General features: G+C 38.0%; 1 protein-coding gene across 2 annotated transcripts in view; it reads right to left on the bottom strand.

Annotated features, from left to right (window-relative positions):
* Positions 1-5,350: 5,350 nt before the first annotated feature.
* The window catches only part of EXOC5 (exocyst complex component 5), a 30,953-nt gene continuing 11,801 nt past the window's right edge, over positions 5,351-24,502 (bottom strand). The window contains exons 4-20 of one of the 2 annotated variants that reach the window (XM_062618442.1): positions 23,293-23,440; positions 22,709-22,903; positions 18,481-18,545; positions 18,031-18,059; positions 17,772-17,881; positions 17,212-17,256; positions 16,972-17,112; positions 16,252-16,334; positions 15,607-15,816; positions 15,307-15,342; positions 14,223-14,370; positions 12,475-12,583; positions 11,638-11,758; positions 10,790-10,876; positions 8,080-8,188; positions 6,900-7,115; positions 5,351-6,438 (exon numbers count right to left, since the gene is read on the bottom strand). In XM_062618442.1, coding sequence (XP_062474426.1) covers positions 6,250-6,438; positions 6,900-7,115; positions 8,080-8,188; positions 10,790-10,876; positions 11,638-11,758; positions 12,475-12,583; positions 14,223-14,370; positions 15,307-15,342; positions 15,607-15,816; positions 16,252-16,334; positions 16,972-17,112; positions 17,212-17,256; positions 17,772-17,881; positions 18,031-18,059; positions 18,481-18,545; positions 22,709-22,903; positions 23,293-23,440 — 2,041 coding nt within the window. In that variant the 3' untranslated portion in view covers positions 5,351-6,249. The remainder of the gene's footprint in view (positions 6,439-6,899; positions 7,116-8,079; positions 8,189-10,789; positions 10,877-11,637; positions 11,759-12,474; positions 12,584-14,222; positions 14,371-15,306; positions 15,343-15,606; positions 15,817-16,251; positions 16,335-16,971; positions 17,113-17,211; positions 17,257-17,771; positions 17,882-18,030; positions 18,060-18,480; positions 18,546-22,708; positions 22,904-23,292; positions 23,441-24,502) is intronic. The other variant, XM_062618443.1, reaches the window with a different exon arrangement.

The following is a 24,502-nucleotide window of genomic DNA, read 5'->3' as shown; positions in this document are numbered from 1 at the left end:
CATCAAAATGGGAAAAGCAGATGTGCAGCCAAGACGCTACAAGGGATTGTTTGTGCTAGGATATACCCTTGGCTAGACATGAAGTTGGGATAGGGCTAAGAAAAAGCACAGCCCTGGGAACAAATGAGGTAGGGTTAAGGTGAAGAAATTGCAAGGGAAGACTGTGATTCAACCAGCCAGCCAACAAAGAGGTGAGGAGCAAAAACAGCCCCAAAAACTTACAGAGCCCCATTGTGCACACAAAGAGAAGGAATGAAAAGAACCGTCTCTTAGTCCATTCTCTCCTCCACCCTTGCTAACAATAAAACACAGCATGAAGAAACTTTCAGCAACAGCTGCTGCTGCCGTGATGCCTGTCTCCCAAAACAGTATTTGTTCCTTCCAGCTCTGGCTCCAGCAGCCTTATCAACAATTCTGGGTTTTAGTGAAAGAAGAGAGAGAAGCTTTAACACTTAAGGAAGAAAAAATTTGAAGTATCAACTTTCAAAGAACATTGCATAATAGAAGAGCAGCTGAACAAGCTGGCACTTCCAGCTATGGGTCTCAAGGCAGACACACATGCTCTAAAATTACATTACCAGGGTGGAATACTTCCGAACCTCCAAGGATGACAAACTATAGCTTGGAGCTACTGGACCCTTTTAGGCACCCTATGCAGGGCTAGCAAACATCTTTTCTGTAGCACAAGGGTGACCTTTGTCACCCTTGTGACAAAGCCTCACATTAGCTGAGGCTACACAACCAGGGGAGGGTAACAGCAGGCAGAGAACATGCATGCTGAGCCCTCGCAGCAGGGGTGACTGGCTTGGCTGAGACCAGGACAGGCTTTAGCATGACAAACGTAGGGAACACCACTGCCTGGAGCTTGGCCAGCGTTGCAGCCTCAGATCCAAGGTCTCCTCACTTCACAGAGAGGAAACAGCTGTGCGGATGAGCAAGATTTGGGACCGCTGTAAGAAAGCCTCAAATTTATTTTCATCCCATTTCAGGATGAGTTTAAATTACAAATAAATAAAGTGCAAATAAAATTTCAAGATATAATCATTGAGTATTCATTTTGGTTTATTAAGGTGTTCTCAAATATACTATTCAGAGATTTCTCAACTTTACAGTTCCTGTTACTTTCCTGACATGTTACCTAATGGGTGCTGAAGCTGAGATATTTTTCCCTGCCATTCTTGGTCCCTTACTGTAAAGGCCACTCAGGGGAAAGCACAGAGAAACAGAGACCTGCAGAGATGAGAAAATATGAGAAAGCTAGAGGAATAAAGGGGAAGGGAACTAAACTCTTTCTACCGGGCTACATGTGGATGAAGAACCACCAGATAATATGTAAAGGCCTCCTAGCAGTCATGCTGCAAAGTTACAAGTTAATGTGTGGTAACAGAGGGGAAGGGATAGTGCAATCCTGAGATCTGGAAAGGAAAACAGGGCATAGGGATGTAAAGCTAGTAGAATAAAAGTAGAAATGAAGGCTTCCACATGCACTATGGGCTGTATTGACACAGAGTAAGCAGTGCCCCATACAAGAGAAAAGACGACAGGCAAACACAGCTGCTTCTCCACTCTAAGATAAGCAGAAGACATGGTATAGAAATCTACCACCAAAAGAAATTAGAATAAAGGAAATAGACAAGCAGAGCAGTGAACATCACTGGGTAGGAGATCTGGCTCCCCCCTCTCGTTAAAATAGGCATAGAAACATTGGGAAAGAAAATAACATTGCCAGCCTTGACATACAGAGAGAAAATATTCCAATGTGGACAGCAAAATGGAAACCTGCCTCCACTTAGAACTAGCACAGAAGTGAGGGTGGTGGTGGAAATAATGCCTAGAAGCCAATATCCAGCAGAACATCAGATCAGGAAAGGCAATCCTAGTTTTCAGTTGCTCTCTAGAATAGCTTTTGCTGCTGACAGCCGGCTTATCCTCCCTGCTCTTCCTAGGACTAGAAAAGCAAAGGAGAAGAGCCACTACCTGCGTTTAAAACTTGACAAGCTGTTATTTAAGATATCTGCTTCCTTCATATAGGAAAAACCATCATGTCAGCCTGGTTTCTCCATCCATGACTGGTTCAGCACAAGTGCTAGTCCAAATTAAGACAGCTATTGCCATGAAAAATTACTTCATAAAGCACCCTTCTGTTTTGGAATTTGTCATGACATCTAAAGCCAAGGCTTACTGTCATGCACATTCTGCATTGAGAGACCTGGAACTATGGGCTTCTGAAGAGTAGGCCAATATGTACCAACCTATGAAGGAACCCAACAGACATCACCCTTTTCAGGGCACTTTGCAAGATGTGGCATTTTTAACACATATTTGCACCTTTCCCTACAGAAATGGAACAATCCATTCAGACAACACTTGACCACAACAGCCCCACACCAGCTATATGGCAGAGGATTGCTCCCAAGGCAACTGAAATTGTGAGTTATCTGCCAATATCATGCCATTCTCAAATCAAGTAGTCACAGATGTGCACTCAAGTGCAGATAGTGTCTTCTGTTTAATCCAACAGTTTCAAGATGAACAGCTCCATGGCAAAGTACTACAGCCAGTTCTGCTTCTCTGGAAACTTACCTCATTTCAGGATGGGACACATATCTGGAAGGTTTTCATTCCAGCCCTGCTTATTCTCCCAGGTTGATGCATATTCTCTTAGAGAAGAGATTCAGAGCAGCCCTGCGGAGGACTTGGGGGTGTTGGTCAATGAGAAAATGAACATGAGCCGGCAGTGTGCGATTGCAGCCCAGAAAGCCAACCGTATCCTGGGCTGCATCAAAAGGAGTGTGACCAGCAGGTCAAAGGAGGTGATCCTGCCCCTCTACTCTGCTCTTGTGAGACCTCACCTGGAGTACTGTGTGCAGTTCTGGTGTCCTCAACATAAAAAGGACATGGAACTGTTGGAACAAGTCCAGAGAAGGGCCACGAGGATGATCAGGGGACTGGAGCACCTCCCGTATGAAGACAGGCTGAGGAAGTTGGAGCTGTTCAGCCTGGAGAAGGCTGCGTGGAGACCTCATAGCAGCCTTCCAGTATCTGAAGGGGGGCTATAAGGATGGCAGGGAGGGACTCTACATTAGGGGCTGTAGTGAAAGGACAAGGAGTAATGGGTTCAAACTTAAACGGGAAGTTTAGATTGGATATAAGGAAGAAGTTATTTACTGTAAGGGTGGTGAGGCACTGGAATGGGTTGTCCAGGGAAGTTGTGAATGCTCCATCCCTGGCGGTGTTCAAGGCCAGGTTGGACAGAGCCTTGGGTGACATGGTTTATTGTGAGGTGTCCCTGCCCATGGCTGCAGGGCTGGAACTTGATGATCTTAAGGTCCTTTCCAACCCTATTCTATAATTCTGTATGTGAGGTTTCTACTAATCACATTTTAACGACCTCCTTCCATATGCTATGCTCCTTCATTTAAAAGTGCTTGTTCTCCACATCCTTTCAGTTCATGTCTTCCTGACCCATTACATCTAAGTATCCCGATCCTATTTTTATCAAACACTTCCATTTCAGAGTTTTTTATATTTTTGTGTTGTGAAGTATTCTTACAGAACACCACCAACTCCTTCCTGCCCTCTGTGCACACACAAACAGAATATAATACTAAATCATGTTAATAAATTATAGGACTTGTAAAAACACAGCTTATTTTCCAGCCCACAAGAGTTTACTGCAAAGCCACTTTCATCAGCTGTAGACAACATAATTACACACACATACACACACTTCTTCTCAGGCATTCATTTGGCTGCCATCCTGTTAAATGCCTATGTTCTAGGAGGAAACATTAGAAAGGCAATACTTTAACTCATTACATGAACATTAAAAGGCATATTTGTATTTTGGATAGTATTTTATTTTATTCAGAAGCCACTGGAATTATTTTCCCCTATTATGTATTGTAAGAGCTCTAAACTTAAAAAATGGGTGAAAATTATAGTTCCCTGCCCCATTCCAATCCAACTTGTAACATAAACTTGGTGGCACTGGAGTCGTCCCCAGAAACAGAAACTCTCACTGTGTGCAAGGGGAAAGCTCAAACCAGTGATAAATTTGGTCAGTAAAATTACTTTTTTTTTTTCTTTAATAGAAGGGCTCATACAATTGAGTGTGAAGATATTTGAAGAACATGGAAATGAAATGAAAGAAGTGTGTGGAAGAAATTCTTTTTATTGAGGAAGAGTCTACATATCTAAGTTCTTGCTGCCTCCTGGTAACAGGCATAATGAAAATACTGCACTGAGCATATGTATGGAAAATGGCTAATAAAGCAAGAAATACAGTAAATACACTTCCCACAACATTAAAAAAATTCAAACAATCACACAACAAAGTCTGAAGCACTTCTGTGATTCTGCAATCTTAACATTATGCTCGCTGTTCAGAAGTGCTTACAAATTGACACTTTTTTTGTAGAAAGGTTTTGTACTGGTTAATAAAACCACAGCCTTAAAATTGTTGGCTTTTAGTTACAGAGGTAAGAGAGGCAGCATCTGAATTCACATCAGAGCTTTTGGAAAGTGTAAAAAACAAACAAACAACAAAAAAAAAATGAATGACAGCAGCACAAGCATGTGCCTCCTCCAGTGTCCAAAGCTCTTCGTGGCTTTGTCATGGCTAACAAATAGAGCTACGCAGCTCAACAAAGCAGTTAGTCTCCCCAGATATTTTGAGGCAGCCTGGCATCCATTTTCTTGTTTACTGATACAATACCCTACTAAATTTAAAATGAAGCAGAAGAACGTCAACTGACCAAAAGGAGTTCCACACAAGACTGTCAATATTGACTAAGCCTGGAAATTCATTATCAAAAGAGAATTAATTTATTTGACCAACCAACCTATAAAGTAAGACATACGCTGCTCTGAAGATGGGAGAGAAAGAGGTTTCCATAACTTATGCTGAGCTCAAGCAGAACTAAAGTGTTACAGATGATTTGTTCAGTGATGGTGTAAAGTCAGATTAAAGATACAAACCACAGCAGTTCTAAGCTGTTTTCCGCAAGAGCTCTCTCTGAACAAAGGTATGTTTACAATTTTCAAGTGCTTGTGGAAAAGCTACCGCTGATGTTTCAAACATCACTGATGTTTCAATGCACTCTATGGGGCCATCTCAGAAACACCTTGAACAAACACTGGAGTACAACAGAAATGAAAGTAGCCTGTCTCCAATATTAAAATTATGACCAGTGGAAAAGATGCTTTCGCACACTTCAACATTTTATATTGCTCAGGCACTGAGGATCAATTATCTTGAGCACAGGAATTTTTAACTCTTGTTTTTTTCCTAGAGCCACTGTCCATTCCTCCCAGAAATTAAAAGCTGGGCTACATTTCACCCTTTCACTTCTTTATAATTTGAATTTATTTACACACAAAATGAGAGACAGGAGAAAGTTCTGACATTAATCCAGCAATGGGCACCTTCACCTTGTAATAAGAATGCTTTAGGCAAGGCAGCTGCATTTACTTCAAGAGCATATATAAAATTCAGTGTACCAGTATCAAACAAACAGTAATGTCAGATTATACAATGCCAATACATTCAGGTGGGCCCTTAACTATAAGGTACAAAAAAAGTCAAAGAATCAATTCCCCTCCCTCCCAAAACTTTCCACCACTTCAGTTTTGTTTAGAATGCTACACAATGAATAAATTACATCTTTCTGGGTTAGTGGTGCTTTTACTCCTACATCTCAAGGAAATTCCAAGCTAATTAATTAGAGCAAGAAATTACATTGAGCAGGATAACGTTTTAAACGAAAGAAATGACTTAGAAACATCAATCAAAAATAATTTGATTATGATTAGCTGTGCTGAGTTCCAAGTCATTGAAATTGATGAAGAATGTTTTTACACTGGTCTATTCTATGTAGTCCATTACCTACACTATCTCTGTAGTTCAAGTCTAACAAACATCTGATAATTCAATACTGAAGAATAACATTCTTTCAATGCACGACTTGCTTTCCTACACTGACATGTTTCTAATAAACAAAAAAAATAAAAAGAATCAGTAGCAAGTGGATTTGCAAAATTCTTCACTGGGAGAACTTTAGCGTACATGAAATATTCAGATTTTTATCTGCTCACCTTCTACATAGTCATGTTTAAATATGGCTGCTGCTTTATTCTGAACAGTCATCATCCCAACAGAATTTACAATCATGGTTTGATAAGAAACAATTCCCTGCACTTTCTAACAACTGAGGCCTGCCCAAAGGTACAGCACTTCTTTCCACACTCTCAGCTGAAGTGACGAGCAAGACGAGCAGACCTATAATCAAGACGCAGCTGAACAAAGGAGTGAAGGATGTTCTTGTCCAAATTAGCAAGTTGTTCTCCTGAGCAAACTTGCTTTAAATTATCTGGGGCTACAACCAGAAGATTGCAAAGTGCATGCAAGGTATCAAAGAGTTGTAACACCAGCGCAATCTGTGGTTAAGAGAAAAGAAAGAAACATATTAAGAGTTAGACTTGCTTGAAGTCTTATAAAAGAATGTCCATCTAGATCTTCAAAATACTTCCTCCTGACGGAAGATTTACATCCATCATTCTCTCATGTACTTAAATTTATATATAAATACATGCACATATACATCTGTAGGGAGATACACATGCAGGCAAAGTTATACATAGAACGCTTAATAATGCAAACTCAATACTTCTTCAGTATACACATATAGCCTGCAAGCAATAACATGCTACCAGGAAACTGCTCTTTGGGCATGATACAGACCTGCTGGTATAGTAGAATATGTAAAATCAGTACGCAGAATGGCGATGTTCAAACAGAAACAAACTATTTTTATGAAAAAAAAACCCTATTTGATTAAAAACAGAGTCCTGCTACTGATTTCGACATGGCTGTACATCACCAACCTGTACACACTTACCTTGAAGTCTTTGGCACACTTCCTATATTCAGCCACATCGCATATAGCTAACATGCCTCCCATGCAACTGTACGAATATTGCTGTAGGTGTTCATAAATAAGTCGATGAAAACGAACTCCAAGCTCCATTAAAACTGTGTCCACATTCTTGCCATCCATAGAATTTCTAATTTTTTCCACCTGCTTTCTAACATAGCCACAGACTTTAACACAAGCCTAAACAGGAAAAAAGAAAAATAAATTAGGTAACTTACTTTCTAGAAACCTGTTCTTCTCAGAGTGGCTTCCACATCATAAGGTGAACATCAGCCACTAAGTCTTCAAACTTCCCACAAGACATAACTGAAATCAGTCATTTTCCAATTAATAATTTTTGAACACTGTTTACCACACGAAGACTTAAAAATGCAAGTACAGAGACAGATGCAAGACAATATTCACTTAAGTTACAATTCATACCAGTTCAGAAAAGTCTGATTTGGTCTCTTAATTCAGAAAAAGATCAACCAAGGGGTGGGGAGGAGGAGGAAGTGATTAAAAACCTTGTCAGCTGCAATTCTAACCTGAAATAAACAGCCAAACAGGCATCATCACCCTTCTGACACAGTACCAGACTCTATATCCACTTCTCCCATTCCCACCTAGCTGCAGGCATTGAGGCAATGCTCTCACTTCTTCCCACTGACTGTAGCTTCTTCTGCACTCCTCTCTGAATCATTCCCTAACAAGAGCTTAGCATAACCTAGCACTACAGCTTCTCAGTAGCCCACAGCCTGAGATTCAGACATTTGGTGAGAGATCTTTTCTGCAGCAAAGAATGTTCATGCCATACCCATGACGCTCTGTCATGCCCATGCCATCCTAGGGAGAAAAGTGGCTAGCAACTAGAGTACCTGATAATTGATTTTCTGTAACTGATAGCTTAAAGGTAATTATCGGCTAAAAACCTTGTTCCAAATCTGTGCCTCATGAGGTGAAAGAATGTGACAGTGCCTGACATGAGACAGAAAACTGCCGATGTGCTTTTCAGATTGAGAAAGTAGTCCAAAACAGAGCTTTGACTGTTAGTGCAAAATGGAACAGCTAAGTCAGTGTGTGTTTGGTAAGAAACATCTTGTACCCAGTTAACACTCATGAGCATTTGAAGCTATACTGATGAGCTTGGATTTAGCTTACTTACATTAGTATATTGAATCAAAACATTGTTTTCATCTTCTGGTTTAAAATCTGTCTTCTTTTGCTCTGCAGCCAAGATGTGTTTCATCTGTCCAATCATACAATTCAGTGTCCTTTAAAGTTACAAATACAGGTTGGGTTTCGAAGGGAACATCTTGATTTCTGTGATTTTTATATTTATATATATATACTAATATGATTCTGTGTAAAAGTAAGCAGCATAAACCATAAACCCTACTACCCAATATTTGAGTAATCTACAGAAAACACACTAAATTATTATATGAAGCAAGCAGTGCTAGGCCATGTCAAAGGAAACAATTTAACAGATGTACAAACACATAAGCACTCTTCTCAGAGAAGATACACTTCAATTTACATAAGTTAAAAAAAGGAGAATCAGCAAAAAAACCACCCCAACAAGCCTAGAAACTCTTTCCTCCAAGTTCCTGGAGCAGAGCATACAGCATGCTGGCCAGCAGGTTTTAAAGGGGACAGATTAATTGTAAGGTAATCAGTTCAAATCCAGCTCTTCAGAGAGACTGAATACCATTCTTCAATATACAGGGAAACAGAAAGCCAAAGGAAGCATTCCAAAGTGTTTAGCAGAATTAGATCAAATTGCATATTACTCAGAAGCAAGCATCAAAAAACACTTGGAAAATGAAGGCAGGAGGGAGAGGGAGGAAAAACCTCTCTGCCGGAGCCTAGTGTTTCTCTTGTTCTCAGAAATCTAATAGGGTTTTATAATGTCATTTATTTCTGCCCTACAGGATTGATCTTTCTGGAACCTTATCTAAGGTCAAGGCCCTCGTTTACTTCAAGTCCGAACCAAAGGTCAAACAGCAAAGCACCCCTGAGAGGAACCTCCCTCTGTCTCTTCTTTTTCCTCCCATTTTCTTTACTCTCTCAACCTTCCAGTCTTCCCGAAGGAAACAGTCAAGGCCATCATAGGCCCTGAAGGATTCCAGCTGGGGTGAAAGGGATTAAAATATACGTATCTGAGTAGGGGTGAATGAGAGACGCATATATGTATCCAAAGGAAATAAACTCCCTTTTTCTATGCATAGAGCTCAGACTTGCATTTTAGGTGTACTTCATTCAAGCAATCCAGAAACAGACAGAAATTTAGAGAAATTCTATCTTGTATTCTCTTCAATTTCCATTTTAAATAAATACTCCTAGAAGGCTATTTACAGAGAACACACACTGAAAGAAAGACAGCTGAACTAATTTTGTTCGGCTAACAAATCGCTTTTATAGCGGTACACAATTGTTATGAATGGCATTCAAGAAGCTGCTATTGGGCCTTTTCAGACTGGCTACTGTTGCTGTTACAAATTTGCTTTTATCTTTTAAATTCAATCATTCCTTTAAGCAAGACGATCATTTTTTAACAGCATCAGTGGCACCTTAAAGCAGCATGTTAGCAGGCCCACAGACATTTTACATGTTTCAAAACTAATCTCTCATATATGCTCCAAAGCACAAGTTTGTTGTTTTTTAAGTCTCCATGCACAAATATTTGAACATACCTTTTTCCAGCAGCGAATTGTTCTCCTAAATCTTACTATCACTTTTAAGAGATTAATTATTTTATACAAACAGTAACAAACTACTCTAATGTTGATGACTGACCTATGTCTGTCTGGATCTGAGCTTATAGCCTCAACAGTTCAAGTACTTCAAATCTGTGTGTAAACCTCTATAGAGTCACTTCCAGCAGGAACAGCTAAAATCTCAATTGCCACTTACACATTTTTTATCTCCATCTTTCCTTTTCACCGACAGAAAATGCAGGTGAAAATAATATATCAAATCTTTCTCAATCCCAGTAGGACACAAATGCAGTACTTGTTTTTCCTATACAGTATTCCTGTTCTCATCCCTCACCAATATGGTGTGATCCTCACAAAAACCTCAATAAAGTTTTCCAGAGTAGCCCCTGTTACCCTCAGGATGGCTTATTTCTGTTACTGCAGAGAGAAAACAGGCACAGAAAGTTTAGATAACGTGTTCTAGGTTGACTAATGCCACCTTTAAATATAGGAACATTACATTCTACCCAGACCAAAATGCATTGTGGAACAGCTCCATTTCCTAATATTAAACATACTAGTTTGTTATTTTCCTCTGCTGCAAAACAGCTATGATTTTATTTTACAATTTTTATAGCTATCCTCTCATTTTTGGGGAGAAATGTAGAAATAAATAAATAAATAGAAAAGAATTAAGTGAGTCAAAGCAAGTCAATGTCAAGATCAAAATTATTCCAGGTCCACAGACTTCTCTGACTAAGTCTAATCCATAGCACTGCACAAACTCAAGCAAATCATCTAACCTATTTTTGTCATACTTTTTTCCTAATGGAAAGTCTTTAGCCTATTTCAATCATCATTCCTTCCTGCTTCAAAGTAGAAAAAAGTAGTCTGAGACAACAGGGTAAAACTGAATTATTGCACTCTTTCTACCAAAATCCTTTAATGACCTTCCAGGAGTATTGCAGAAAACCTGCCATGACCCTCTAAACAAAAATCTAAGTTTCCTATGCACAATAATGCATACTTATAGATTAAAAAAATAGAAAAAATAAAATTTAAAAAAAAAAAACACAACAATTGTGTTTAGAAATACTACTACCTTAAAAGGAAAACTAACATACATCACAAGAATTTTACAAGAATAATTAACAGGAAGTTTAAATCCCTACTTGCCTATCAATGCCCATATCCAGCTTCACTTCCATTTGTTCAATGATATCCTTTTTCTTCTGAAGACATTCAGATAATTTAGGAGAAGAACTGCAACAGTACAGAGGATTGGGTATGTGACAATGTTAAAATAGAAAAAATAAAATAAAATTAAGGTTCGTCTGCTGAGTCTGCTACTCAGAATAGGATTTTGTGAAGATTCCCCATCCCATCAGAAAGTGCCATTTCAAGTGTAGCTAGCTGGGTTTGTGAGTGCCGATGGACCGCACTGTAACATGCTCCAGGCAGCATTGTGTCTACTGAGCGGTGCGCCTCTCAGCTGTTGCCATCCCTGGCAAGTGAGCAAGCAAACCCAGATTTTCACACACACTAGGTCAGAGTACATCAGTGTGCTCTACCTCAAGTGTATCCAAAAATGGGTTCCCAATAACATGCAGCTTCCACATAGTTCATGTAGCTCCTGGGGCATGGCCAGCTGCTCCCTCCGAAGATGCTGCAAGGTGCCCCTAGAAGTCTCAGCAGCCTCAATATCACCAGCTCAACCCAAAGCACATCTACAAACCCCCTCTAGTCCTGGCCTGTAACACACCTGTGAGGTCTTTCAGGAGCAACTTGTCTCTCCTTCCTATGAACTCTTGGAGTTCCCTCTCTCCCATTAGTTTTCCAAGGAACCAATTCATTTAACTTCCCTTCGTCCCTCTTTTGTTATAGCATTTTATCTTGCCTCATCATCATCAAGCTGAACCACTCCAAGAATAAACTCCTCTTAATAGAGATGAGGCATGAAACAAATTGCTTTCTTCACCAAAAATGACCATTTACAAAAAAAATGCTAATCAAAATAAAGGTACCTGATCAATGGCATCAGATGATCATTGAATTGCTTGTCAAATAAATGGAAAATAGTATTGGCCTGGTGGACAACATCCAAGAAATAAAGATTTGCGTTCTTTGAATCAGAAGAGGGAATGCCTATAGCAAAGAAGGTTTCATGAGGATTGTAACGATATGCAGTTCTTATAATTAGGATAATGATTTTTTTAAATATGCAGAATTTTTCCATGACCGCTTAAATCACAGGCTTAGAGTTTCAAAAATTTACCATGGTGCCATATATAGAATACTTATCATAGCTATATGAGGTAACAACCATAAGCACAGAAATATGTTGCTTTTTAAAATTTCCAACAGCAAAATGGAACAGACAATTTAAATATTTCTTCAGTACATGAGTTTTATGCTTTCATGTAGGAAAGCTAGGTTCTCACTGTCAAGATTTTAACTTCCTTAATACAAGCAATTTTCTTATTTACTATCACTCTTGAAAATGCACAGGTATCCAAACAAGCATGAAATTCTTACAAAATATAGGACACTATGCCTTTAACACAAAAACATTCTCCTGCCATGGCACAGAGAACAATTAAAAGAGGTATGAAGTGCTGATGTTCCAATTTCTGTGATACAAATGTTTTTGATACACAGATGGAAGCATGCTGTTTTCTATTCCCCAAACAGAAGTTGCACTTTAGAAGACGTTAAATGCCGACTCCCAAACACATAAAACAGATTTCATTTAACCAATACATTCTGAACAAGGCCAATCAATAAGGCACAGCAAAGACCTGCAAAGATCATCTACACAAAAAGGCCAATGAGATGAAATTCTCAGAAAATACTATACTCACCAGCGAGGCCTGTTTCTAAAGCATAATCAATGTGTTCAGTACATAAAAAATCTACAAGCATAGAAAAAATTCTGAAAGCATTCTTCGGTAAGTCAGATGGATCAGAGAGCTTTAAAGAAAAAGAAAAAAGTTTATCCTAAAGGTCAGTTCTACATACATTTGAAAGTTTATCCGATATTGCGCAGGGGATAAGCTGAAAATGTAACAAGTATTCCAGAATAATTGGTGTTTTATTCTAAATGAAAAATATTCATAGCCTTTAGTGTTCAGCCTTTAGCATCATTAAAACCTTCAACAAGATCAAATAAACTGAAGCTAACATGCCACAGGATGCTATAAAAAGTAGAAGTATAGAGTTTCTAATAATGACAACAGTAATAATGAAGGAAGATATTAATTAATAGTTCTTAAAACACAACTGTCCAGAGAGAATCTCAGGTATTACCTAAACCGCATGCCACTGTATGCTAGAAAAACATAGGCAGAAAAGATGACTCCATCCGTATCCTGCCTTTTATCTTTTTACTAAGCTTCTTCCACTGGCCACAGTGACAGGCAGGACAGTAGGTTAGATGGACCTTCAGTTTCATCCAGAGCAGCTGGTCTTTCATCACTGCTACACTACTGCAGACAAAACAATACAGACTGAAAAAACCTCAGCTACACAGTTCAGCTGGAGTCAACGGAGCATGAAAATCTTTATGAAGTGAAGTAATGCTCATATACACACACAGCACCTGCACCTTCATGAGCTGTAAGCAACATGGGATTTCGGACAGCAACTTGTCAGTAAATCCCTTTTCCAAAGAAAAATGTGACAGGGCTTTTTTATGCAGGAAATGCAGCTTTGTTTTTTAAGGAATTACATGAAGACTTCATGATGCTAGCAGTAAGCAAAGATTACTATTGCAATACAAGCTAGTTTACGTAATACCACTCCCAAAGATTTCTGCTGTATTCACCCCCCAAAAAACAAAACCCCAACAACAGAACACCATTACAGAGATTTCCAGGCACTGAAATGATTCACTATATGGTTACATACTGTATTACCAACTTATTTTTCCTACAGCAGTCCCAGGCACTAAGCTAACTTACAATGTTAATGGCATTAAAAATTTGTTAGAAATGAGTATATTTAGCTAATTAAAAAAAAACAACAAACCTCTAGCATTTAATTTTGTAATTAAATTTCAAGGAGTTTCATTTACACTAAAGTACCAGACAAACAGTAACTGACAGACAGTAAAATAAGCAATTTCATCAGAAGAAATATACTTTTTTTCGACTGTTGCTGGACTAAAGCACTTAAAGACCAATAGAGCATTACCTAGGTAAACAATGCTAAAGATTATTCCTCTCAGCATTTTACTGGTGAAAATTCTCTAATGCAAAAGGAAATGGCACTTGACACAGGAAACCAACTGTTGAACTATTCTCTGTATTTTTAAAGCAGGAAAAAGGCTTATCAGGTCTTAGGTATAACTTAATAAGAAAAGCAGAGTAGACAGCAGGTTTAATCATCCTCACTTGTTCCAAAAATAGACAGTATTAAAAGCCACAAAATACAACTAGATCCACATTTAAAAAGGAAACCCTTAGCCTCCACCATGACCTTGCTTCAGTGAAGAATGCAAGAGAATTTTTTAAATAATGCCCTTCCTTTCTTCCTATCATGCTTCAATCCAAAGATTTAACTTCACACACAAAATTATATCACTAATGGAGATCACAGGAAGCAAACTTACCCTGTGACATCTTTCAAAAGCTTGTTTAGTTTCTTGCAAAAGGTTAACCACCACTTCTTGTGACAGAAAAGTTTCTCCGTGCGTGTCAATACTTGGCCCCAGTGGTAAGTTTGTACGTTGCCTTATTCTCTCTTTGAGGTCTTGAATACTAGAACAAACATATACCAAAAGAAGATTTCACTGGATGGAAATTTTGATGCTCAATTTCAACAATGATTTAGGATATTTTAGTTGTTAACTTAAACAGAACCCAAGACACAGTTTAGGATACACAAGCATTAAGACAGTCTTGCAAGCTTAACAAAAATTGCCAGTAAATGCAAAACTACCACTTCTGATTCCATGGTTAATGGTGTTCTACCATGGCAAGTACACGCCACAGGACCAGCTACTCCCCATCACAGAATAAGAGTAATTTCAACTGAATCCTACGACACTATGCTCTGTGGACAAACTTTAGCCTCAATACATTCTGTCACACCGTACTTTCAAAGCACCAACAAAAGTTTTGTATCTCATCCACACCCTCAAATCCTCTCCATTCATCCACTATCTCAGCAGTCCTGATTTAGTCAAGCATGCTCCAACACATTGCCATGCATAAAACAACCCATAAAGTTACTCACTACAATTTAATTTTCCCCCAAGAAAATTAAATTTCCATCTTCGTTTTTTAACTAATTTAATTACCTTGCTGCTGCTCTCTCCAAATTACTTTTCATTCCTGACACACTGAACCCAGTAGCTCTTTGAAAAGGTGCAGTAGTCTCATCACCTCTGCTTCAGACAAGTTTTAATTCTTCCTTTCCCACTTTTCACTAGTCCTTTATTATTTTCCCTACCCTGAGGGTCCTTTCCAACCCTAACTACTCTATGATTCTATGATTTTCTCTACCCTGAGGATAATGAAGTCTTGTTTTACCTTTCTCTAAGTCCACTGCATCTTCTGGACTCATTAAGAGCTTTCTCACTGACATTGCTATGGTCTTTTCCCCTTCCTAGGTCTTGGGAGGGGACCACAAGACCTGGGCAGGTGAAAAAAAATGTATGCTTTTAGATACACACATACACATGCTTTAGGTACCTTAGTTTTGCTTCAGTCCTTTTGTGGATCTGGATCCTAAGTTGAAACATAGATTTAACTGGTATTTTTCATTTCCCGTGAGTGTATAAATACCATGCATCACCTTTCACATGTACCAAGAGCAATACACTTTTTAATGAGAACATAAAGTGATAGCAAATTATAAAAAGCTGTAGGTCATTTTAGAAGCCTGCTCTTTTGCAGTTCATGACTGTATATCCAACGTGGCAAACACTATGTTTCTCCCCGTACCGCCTCCCTTCCATTTTAAAAGTACAAAACTTCACAGAAGAAACTTACCCTCCAGTGCCAATGGACCTTTTCTGGTGGTTTTTGGAATCATAATAGCGTTGCAGAATCATAGCACTCCTACTTTTCAAATAACCAATTTCCACCTCAATGTAATTCTCCAAGTAGGAAATGAAAACGGATTTGATAAGCTTAGACAAGAAAGTCTGCTTATCAGTACCCAAGTTAAATTCCATCAATTTGCTTGACAGATTAGTAGTTCTTTATGCAAAAGAAACAAAGAGGAGAGGAAGAAAAGGTTGAATTTGTGCGAATTACAGCATTACATGTTTGCAAGTACACAGCACAACAAAACCCTGACTGCGTTAAGACTTCTAGCAGTCTTACATTTAAGTAAAGAATTTCGCATAATTCATGTTTAATTACATACAGTACAACCACAATCAAGCAAGTTGCCAGTGAGATGCGGAGGACTAGCTTTTACGCAGTATAAAAATTTTTCTCAAAGATCGCTATATTAAACACTTCCCATTAAAAATAACAATGACAATTTAAAAGTTTCTTTAGGAAAGCAGTAACTGTAAAGGTTCATGGCCGTATTTTTTTTTTTTAATGAGAATTTACATTTTTGGCTTTTCTTCCTACATCTTGATAATAAACAAATTACAGGAGAATATCTACACCAATATAAAATACCTTGTATATAGATCATGGAGATTCTTAAGATACTGCTCTGCATCTGATTTCCTGTGTTCTTCCAGCTGGTCCTTTACATAACACTGTAAAATTAGGGTAAATCTGTTAGAAGAACTAGAAAACACACCTCATACTCAGTACTTGCCAAATTATATTTAGTTTACTGCAAAGTGTGTATCTTAAGGTAATACGTATATTCTTAGGGTTTACATCTCCAATTTACAGATCCTGAATTATCTACAGATAGAGTTAAAAACATTTTAGAAGAAAATTATTTAATAATACAAAGCAGTAGTGTGTGAAGCAAAGACAAAAGACAGATTGCTTCAAAAATGTGACTGACCAAACAACACAAAATCCCTATTTTTAAGATTCAAAAGCACTGGAGGCCTAAGGGCATTTCTGCTTGACAGCAAGCAAAGGAGATGCTTACACATTTGATTATCGCAATACATACACAAGCTTAGAGCTTTCTTCTTGTCGCGTATTTGAACAAAAATCTTTACCATAAAATAGTAAGTCAAAACTGACATGAATTTGGTGTTCAAACACAAGCTTAATCTCTACGCTATAAGGTGAATCTACAGGCAAGTTGCCTTTTGCAATAGTCAGCTATGATTCCACACCCTTATACAAAATTACAAATATTGTAGGTTGTCATTAATTGTTATTACTAGATACAAAATTTATTTTATTTCCTCAAGTTAAATTTTGAAATACCTGAAGTTTAACTTCAAAGATATTTTGAATGAGTTTGGCTAGTACAGTCTCTGGATTGCTAAAGACTTCTCCAACTTGCTTATTCACTCGTTGGCAGAGAATGGCTGCATCTTCAAAGACATCATTCCTCAGGAATGCACCCTAGGGTTTTAGAAGCGCATTTCATAATATATTTACAACAACCTGTATGACTAAATCAATCAAGACCCAAAGAGATACATTTGAAATAAAACATGTTACCTCTTGACACTGTTTTATGTAGACATCAACACAATGGGAATAGCCCTATGGAAGGATCAGAACAACTCAGTGTTAAAGCAGGTTGTCCATACTTCAGTATAGAATCAAATCAAGAAAATACAACCCTTGTGAAAAAGTTACTGTAAAAAAAAACCAAAACAAAAGCAAAAAAAAAAAAAGAATTCATCAAAAGTATAGACTCTTTCAAACCCATTGTTGTCACAAACCTAAAGTTACTTCACTTATCCCCACGCCACATGGATATACACCAGAAGTTTGAACACTCTTTCTCAAGCATGAAAACCAGTTTACATGCATACAAAAAAAAAAAACAAAAACCTTAGAATGGCCTCTACTGACCTTGCCTCCAATCCCCTATTATCTGCCTTTATTCCCCTGCATTTGATTTGAGATAGAACAAACATCTCGGCATTTTTAAAGTTACATATGTTATATGAAATAGTGGTTGTGCCCATGCAAATATGTTTAATTAAAACAGGCACTGATTGTATCATGAGTTGTTTTACTTACGTATTTAAGTTAAAACCCTCGGGTTTTACCTTGAAATGAAGCAAAACTGCTGCCACTTCTCTCATTCTGGAGATTTCGCCTCTCCGCTGTGCACTGGTAAACTCCTGAATTAGCTGGCACTCTAAGTCATGGTACTTACCTGTAGAGGAAAGGGGATAACAACGAAAATCCATCAGGTTATATAACACAAGCACCAACAAAACCTGCAATACTGACATTATTGCATACTTCTTTAATCATCTTCAACAATTCAAATATAGGAATATGGATCAAAGTGGATAAGCTTACTTGCTATCTTTGATTTTACGTCAGAAAACCTGTTAACAACAAAAAATATCATTATTAAATTCAAATCCACATCACAAGCAAAATCACAGACATCCTAGTAACAGGCACACTACTTAAAAAGAGAACATCCAACACAAAGATGGCAGAAAAATTACACACTTTATATCCATAAAAACCTACAAACATCTAATTCAAATCTAGCATTAAGTCAGCACAGCAAAATTATCCCATTAAAAGTCTGTTAAGCAGTTTAGAATGTGTATGTAAATATGATCCCGAAACATGAGCGTGTGAACACAAATTTGAGAACAGAGGAGATAGAAATAAGAACACAATCCATCTCAAAAGCTACATGAATCACTAAGCACCAAAAAAGTAGACAAGGGAAGCATTAGAAAGTTATAGCTATGTGAAGATTATTTTTTTAAAGATGTTCAGATAGAATATTACCTGTCAAAAGGCAGTTCCTGTGCAATCAAGTGTAGTTTTTGAATAATATCAGCTGCCTCTTTAATCTGTTAAGAGTAACACGACAGAATTACTAAAGAAGCTCTGATTAAGGGCTGTTCCTTTCCCTCCCCTTCACTGTCCAATTTTCCATACATGTAATTCCTATTTCTAAAGCTCGCCGAGTTGATATACCCGTGGAAGAGATAACCCCCTTAAGGTTCCTGTGTGTACTTTCATGATGCTTTAAGGGTTGGGATTTTTTTAACATAAAGTTATGTAGGTCAAAACATAATAAAAAGCCTAGTTACATGCTCACACTGGGCATGTCTGTGTAGGTGTATAAGCTACCTGGACAAAGAGCTCATCACTGCACTGGGCGAAGATAGTTATACAGCTTGCAGACCAAAGACTCCTCAGGGCTGATTAGATCAGAATGTGGCTAGAGTAGTCTCATGAAAATCTGCACCCTTCCAGATGGGAATAAAATATACAGCTGTAACTCAGCGCTGACTGAACTGTAATGTTATCTTTTACAAGTGATTAGGATAGAAAACTTAATGAATCACACCCATCTAGAAGAGAGATCTCTGTTGAACTCCAAAGCAAAATGGCTAGCCACCCTTTCAGACATGTCAGGAAAAGCCATAACACTGGCATGGAGAGGGAAAGAAGGGGAAAAAGGGAATCAAGGAATCAAAGCAGAGCCTAGTTAGAGTACCTCACATTCTCCCAATGAAGGACAAATGGAAGCTATTATTAGAAATTACAAACTGTGAGGTCCAAAGTAAAAATCAAAATGAAAGTCAGTTAATAATACACCTACAAAATAGGAATAGTCACTTGAATAGAAAAGCTAACAAATAAACATAATACAGAATGCAGATTTCTGCTCACTTATTCTTCCACAGTCAATCAGCATAGGAAGTGCACCTAAGCAGGGCTTAGTACTGTTTCACTAGGCTGACTCAAACTATAGAAAACACCAATTTGAAAATGTGGGGAAAGAGCTGGTTGCATATGAAGCTCAATGGATTTATGTACACGATGTCAACTAGCCCAAACCAGGCACAGCTCTAGGATGGTTTTAGAGGCTTTGTTATGCTGCCTTGGTGACTGGAAGGTACCTCAAAGGTGGCAATGAAAGCTCTAGCTACTACATTCAAGCAAAACCTTTATAAGTTGACACAACGGAAAACATGCAGAACATGCAGTTTATCTTGTTCTTCCTGTTACTCATGTTCCAGGGATCTGGACTTAGAGAAGGGTAATGAAATCCTATTCTCCCACCACATAGAGCAGGTTGGGATTAAAACTTTTCAAGAATAGAACAAGACACACAGGTAAGAACACAGAGTACAGGCATTACAAGAGGATGGCTGTTTAGCAAAAATAGAGGCTCTCATAAAGTACATCCATTCTGCTTATTAAGAGCAGCTTATGTTTTGAACTGTCAGTTTACAATAGCCTGTTAAGTCCAAAGCAGCTATGCTCCTCACATAAATCCGACGAAACAGCAGTTATTTCTATCAGCTTACAGCAACCTTAATACCTAACAATTGTGATCAATGCTGACGTCATTAGAATGATCTACATATATCAGCAGTTATTCATCGATGTTAAAAAACCAACCGCAAATACAATATATTTTTTGTTTCCTCTTCAGATAATAGCTGTTAACTAACTTAGTTTTTATTGAATTCAGGGCCTTTTCTTATGCACAACAGAAGCCATAACAAATCAATTCTCCATGGTTTCTGCTTATATCTAGACATACTTAGTTTTTAATTGAATCAGTCTTCTGTAAGCTATCAAAATAAATACAACTTAAAGGCTGTAACACACCTGGAGAAAAAAAAAATGAAATATTGTAGACAAATAATGGCAGGACAGAATTTTAACAAAATATTTTTACGAAAAAGCTAAAAGGCATAATGGAATAATGATGAGTACAGAAACTAAATTGAGAACAGGATGCAAGAATTATAGTAAACACATTAAACACAGGACAATGCTATTGCATGATAAACAAGTGAGCTGCCAGATCATTTTGATAGTTTGTTTTAACTGGAGTGATTTGCTTGCTTCAAGACTCTTCAGTACAGGACAATGACTGGTTAGCTGGCAGCACAAGGGAGATTATAAGATTCAGAGGACAAAGACACACAATACATAGCATGGAAGAAGACAGCAAGGAAAAACCTTCATGAAGACAGCAAGGAAAAACTTTCATAAAGACAATAAGTTTGAAATTGCTCCATACGGCTAGGAGAAAGTAATGTGAGAAGCAACACCTTGAGTGCAGGGAAAAAAAGGAATCCAATAGATTTTAAGAACTGACCCTACTGAGAAAAATATGAATTCCCTAGGAATAACTGCATTATAATTGTTTTCCTGCCTCTGCTTTCACAGTATCCCTTGCCTTCAATGTCTCAAAGAAAAACCCACACTTGTGAGGGATGGCATAGTACAAAAGTCACAACATCTTCCAAACCACTATCTAAATTCCACATCAGTTCAAAGATCAGACAACAATGAGAAAGCATTTGATTTTACATTCAAGAATATTTGTTACTACCTCACATTTTAAAACTTATTTTTAGTTCAAAGATTCATTAAGATGTTACAGCACATGTCTAGGCAGGTTCTCCTGAAAACACTACTTCTAGTTACTATTTAAATAAGGAAGCAAAAGTTACGGAACAGTACTAACCCACCTACATGGAAATCAGTTGCAGTAGGACAACTTGGATCCAGAAAACCTTGTTTGTGTTCCCACATACTTCCCCTGCAGACTAGCACAAGACTTCTGGCCTTTACTACATTTGCCTTCCCCATATTTGCTGAGTATCTTATTAGTCTTCAGACTGTCTAAAGGTTAATTTGTTAATTTCCAGGTTCACCCTATTTATCTACTTTTTTTTTCAGATCCTCCAACAGAAAGTATTACGAAACTTCAAATTATAAGTGAAAGTTGAATTCTATGAAAGCCTCTTCAGCAGACAATACAATTCTCTTTCACTTATACTTTGTTATTTACCATGTTGCTATTAAATATTTTTAAAATGCATGTTTTATTTCTACTCAGAAAACAAAAGGAAAACTTATGCAGATCTGGAAAAGGCTGTCCATAGATGAACTTCAGTTATGTTGAAACCTTTCTGTTTGACTTGGAAGTTACAGAAAGTTTTATGGGCTCTCTCTTTGATTAGGGCAAACTATCAAATGGTAATTACCATATATCCACAGACTACAAATCAAAAGTCACTATGCAACTGACTTCTTGGGAATACAACTATATGAAATCATCAGTTTTTCGTTTTCCTGAGAGATACCTTAAGGCTCAGTTGAGAGGAGATGACTATTAATCTGTTCTTGGGCCCTTTGTGAGCGATATTTCAAGCATGTATTTTTTGCTGAATGTGCAAACCAAGTTTTTGCTGTTCTCACATACTGGGGGAATTTTTTTCCAGAGTACAATCATAGCATTGCACAGAACTTAAGGAAAGTGCGAAGATTCTTCAGGACGCACCTTAAAAAAAAAAAACCAAAACCCACAAAACCCTCAAACCAATAACTTACCTTTCAAGCTAAATAAGGAAATCCAGTATGTGTCCATTTGCTTTCAGCTGGACACTTTTCCTTCAGTTTATTTCTATTAGCCACACCATTCAGATTGCATTTGCTTCATGAACATACTCTTGAAGCATAAGAAAAACAAAATACTTTCACATTTCTTTGAAGTTTTCCTGCCTGGTTCCTCTAAAATTCAAAGGGTGGAGAAATAACCACAGGACTATACAAAGCCCAAAGGCATGCTGTGACAAAAAGGCATCTAAGGCCAGTGGACTGACCCAACAGAGTAAAGTTTCACAAAGAAGTTGTATTCAGAAACGTTCTGCATTACAGGGTGGATCTGAGGCAAGGGGTTCAAAGGAAAAAGGCAGATATTTGTGCACTCTAAAGTTGCCCTCCCAGCGTTTCTCAAACCTCGATAATTTCATAAAATGAAAAATGCCAACATTGCCACATTAAGCATCACTGAATACAAATGCTTTATCAGCAATCTGCAGCCTAGTGTTGTTAATTTACATTTCAGAACAATGAAACTTTAACAAGTCAGTCACTCACTAGTTTGAAGTCTGACCATGGTAAGTCATGGTAGCAGCTTGTAATTAGGGCAGTACTGCTTATTGCTTTGAACTGCTTTCATCCCGCTGACAGCTCTTACCTTTTCAGAGTTTGTAAAAACATCAGACTTCAGCTCTCCATCCAGAAACTCATTAAAGTATTTCATCAGCTTCTGAGCCTCCACAGCCCGTTGCCGTGGCGTGTTTACCCCCTCCAGTTGGTCACCAAGGTGACAGACCTTAGTTGCTACATAGCTGATGTGCTCATCTAGTTCTTGGAAATGCTGGAAGGCAACCTGGGAGAACACAGGCACGCGCAAAAAAACCCTCATGATTTCTGTTTACTATACTTTAGGAAACACTAGATTTACATCAGTAAGAAACACAGTGAACACAAGCATTAGCTTTCCAGAACTAATCAGAACCATTAATGAAGTACACACAGCCACTTAAAAGTTCAGTGTCTTCCTTTTAACTATGGTGAAGACTCAGTACTTTCAGAATAGCTAACACTCATTAATGGAACACGCAGATAAGCCCCCTTTGACAGGGGAAATTGTTCTCCATCAAAACCTCTTTATTCTTATCTCAAACAGTAGCATGCTGTACCAAGAAACATTAATAGAGCATGTGATGCTTTTAAAACTTGCAAAGCTTAGCACTGACTATACTCTTTAGATTTTACCTGGTTGCTTTTCTGCAGCTCTTGTACTTTCTTGGCAAATTCCTTTGCTTCCTTCTGGCACTGCTGTTCTAGTTTCTCCACCTTTCTCTGAATCCTTTCATCCATTACCTGTAATTCTTGGATATGATTTACAAATTCTTCCAGTAATCTGATTTAAAAAATGCAGGAAAGCAGACTTCAGTTTGAAAGACACTGTCTTCTGCAGAGAGCTTAAAAAACCTCAAAGAAAAGAACCTGCCTACAAGGCTGGTATAATCACGTCTAACTTACAAATGCTATTTTGTTTTAAATTACATCACCCTAGCTCTGTATAACTCTATGCCTACATAAAAACTATGTAATCACATAAAAGGTAGGCCAGAGGAGAGTGGAATACTGAAATACCAACCACCCAGAAATGCAGCTCTGTCACAGGTACAAAACCCCCTATATTCCCATCTTCCCTAAGGAAGTCTCATAAGGACAAAGAGTTTAGGCTACCACATCCCTTCATTGAAAGAACTATAACAGGGTAATTATGTCTACCATACATGTTACAGTAAACTTGTAAATCAGTATCCTATTAACAGGCAACAAATACACTCATGTAGTCTCGTTGTTTTGCTTACAAACGTTTTCTTTCCGGATTTCACATCTTTTCTTCCTCTAACGTATTTTAAGGACTCTTTTCCACCCTTTCCTATCACTCTGATTTTTCTTCCAGACTCACCCTTCCCAAATACAGGAATGAATTCCTAAATTTCCTCTCTTCTTTTTCATTCCATTCTCAATGTGTGCCTCTTTCTCATTCCTTTTTTTTTTCTTGCCCATGTATCCCATTCCACTCATCTTTTCAGCTTATGCTTTCCTAAACATCCCAGTCACTGATGCTCAAGGAATGAATTATGCCCAGATCCTCCATAGCCATAAAACTCATGCTACTAACTGAAAACATGTGAAAGATCCGATAACACTGCTGCCGAGGTTTAATATTAGATCAGAAGACAAAAGGAAACATGAATCTCTTCCAGGGAGCTATTTCTAGACTACTCAGGAATTGCCTTTTCAGAATACTGTGAATGTGAAGCCCTTCCAATCTGCAATGCTGCTAAAGGCAGAGGAGCATGTTGCTCTTCTCCTGACTTCCCATGAACAAGCTAAAGACTCTCAACAACCAGAAGTGAGAAGCAGAATGTATTATTCTACCTTCATGACTCCTTTCCAGTAACAA

Source organism: Pezoporus occidentalis, unplaced genomic scaffold (assembly GCF_034315485.1).
Source record: "Pezoporus occidentalis ecotype Australia unplaced genomic scaffold, CSIRO_AGI_Poc_V1 ctg200, whole genome shotgun sequence".
In the NCBI taxonomy this organism is placed as follows: Eukaryota; Metazoa; Chordata; class Aves; order Psittaciformes; family Psittacidae; genus Pezoporus; species Pezoporus occidentalis.
The sequence above is the reverse complement of the archived record's forward strand: the minus strand, read 5'-3'. Positions and strand labels throughout refer to the sequence as shown.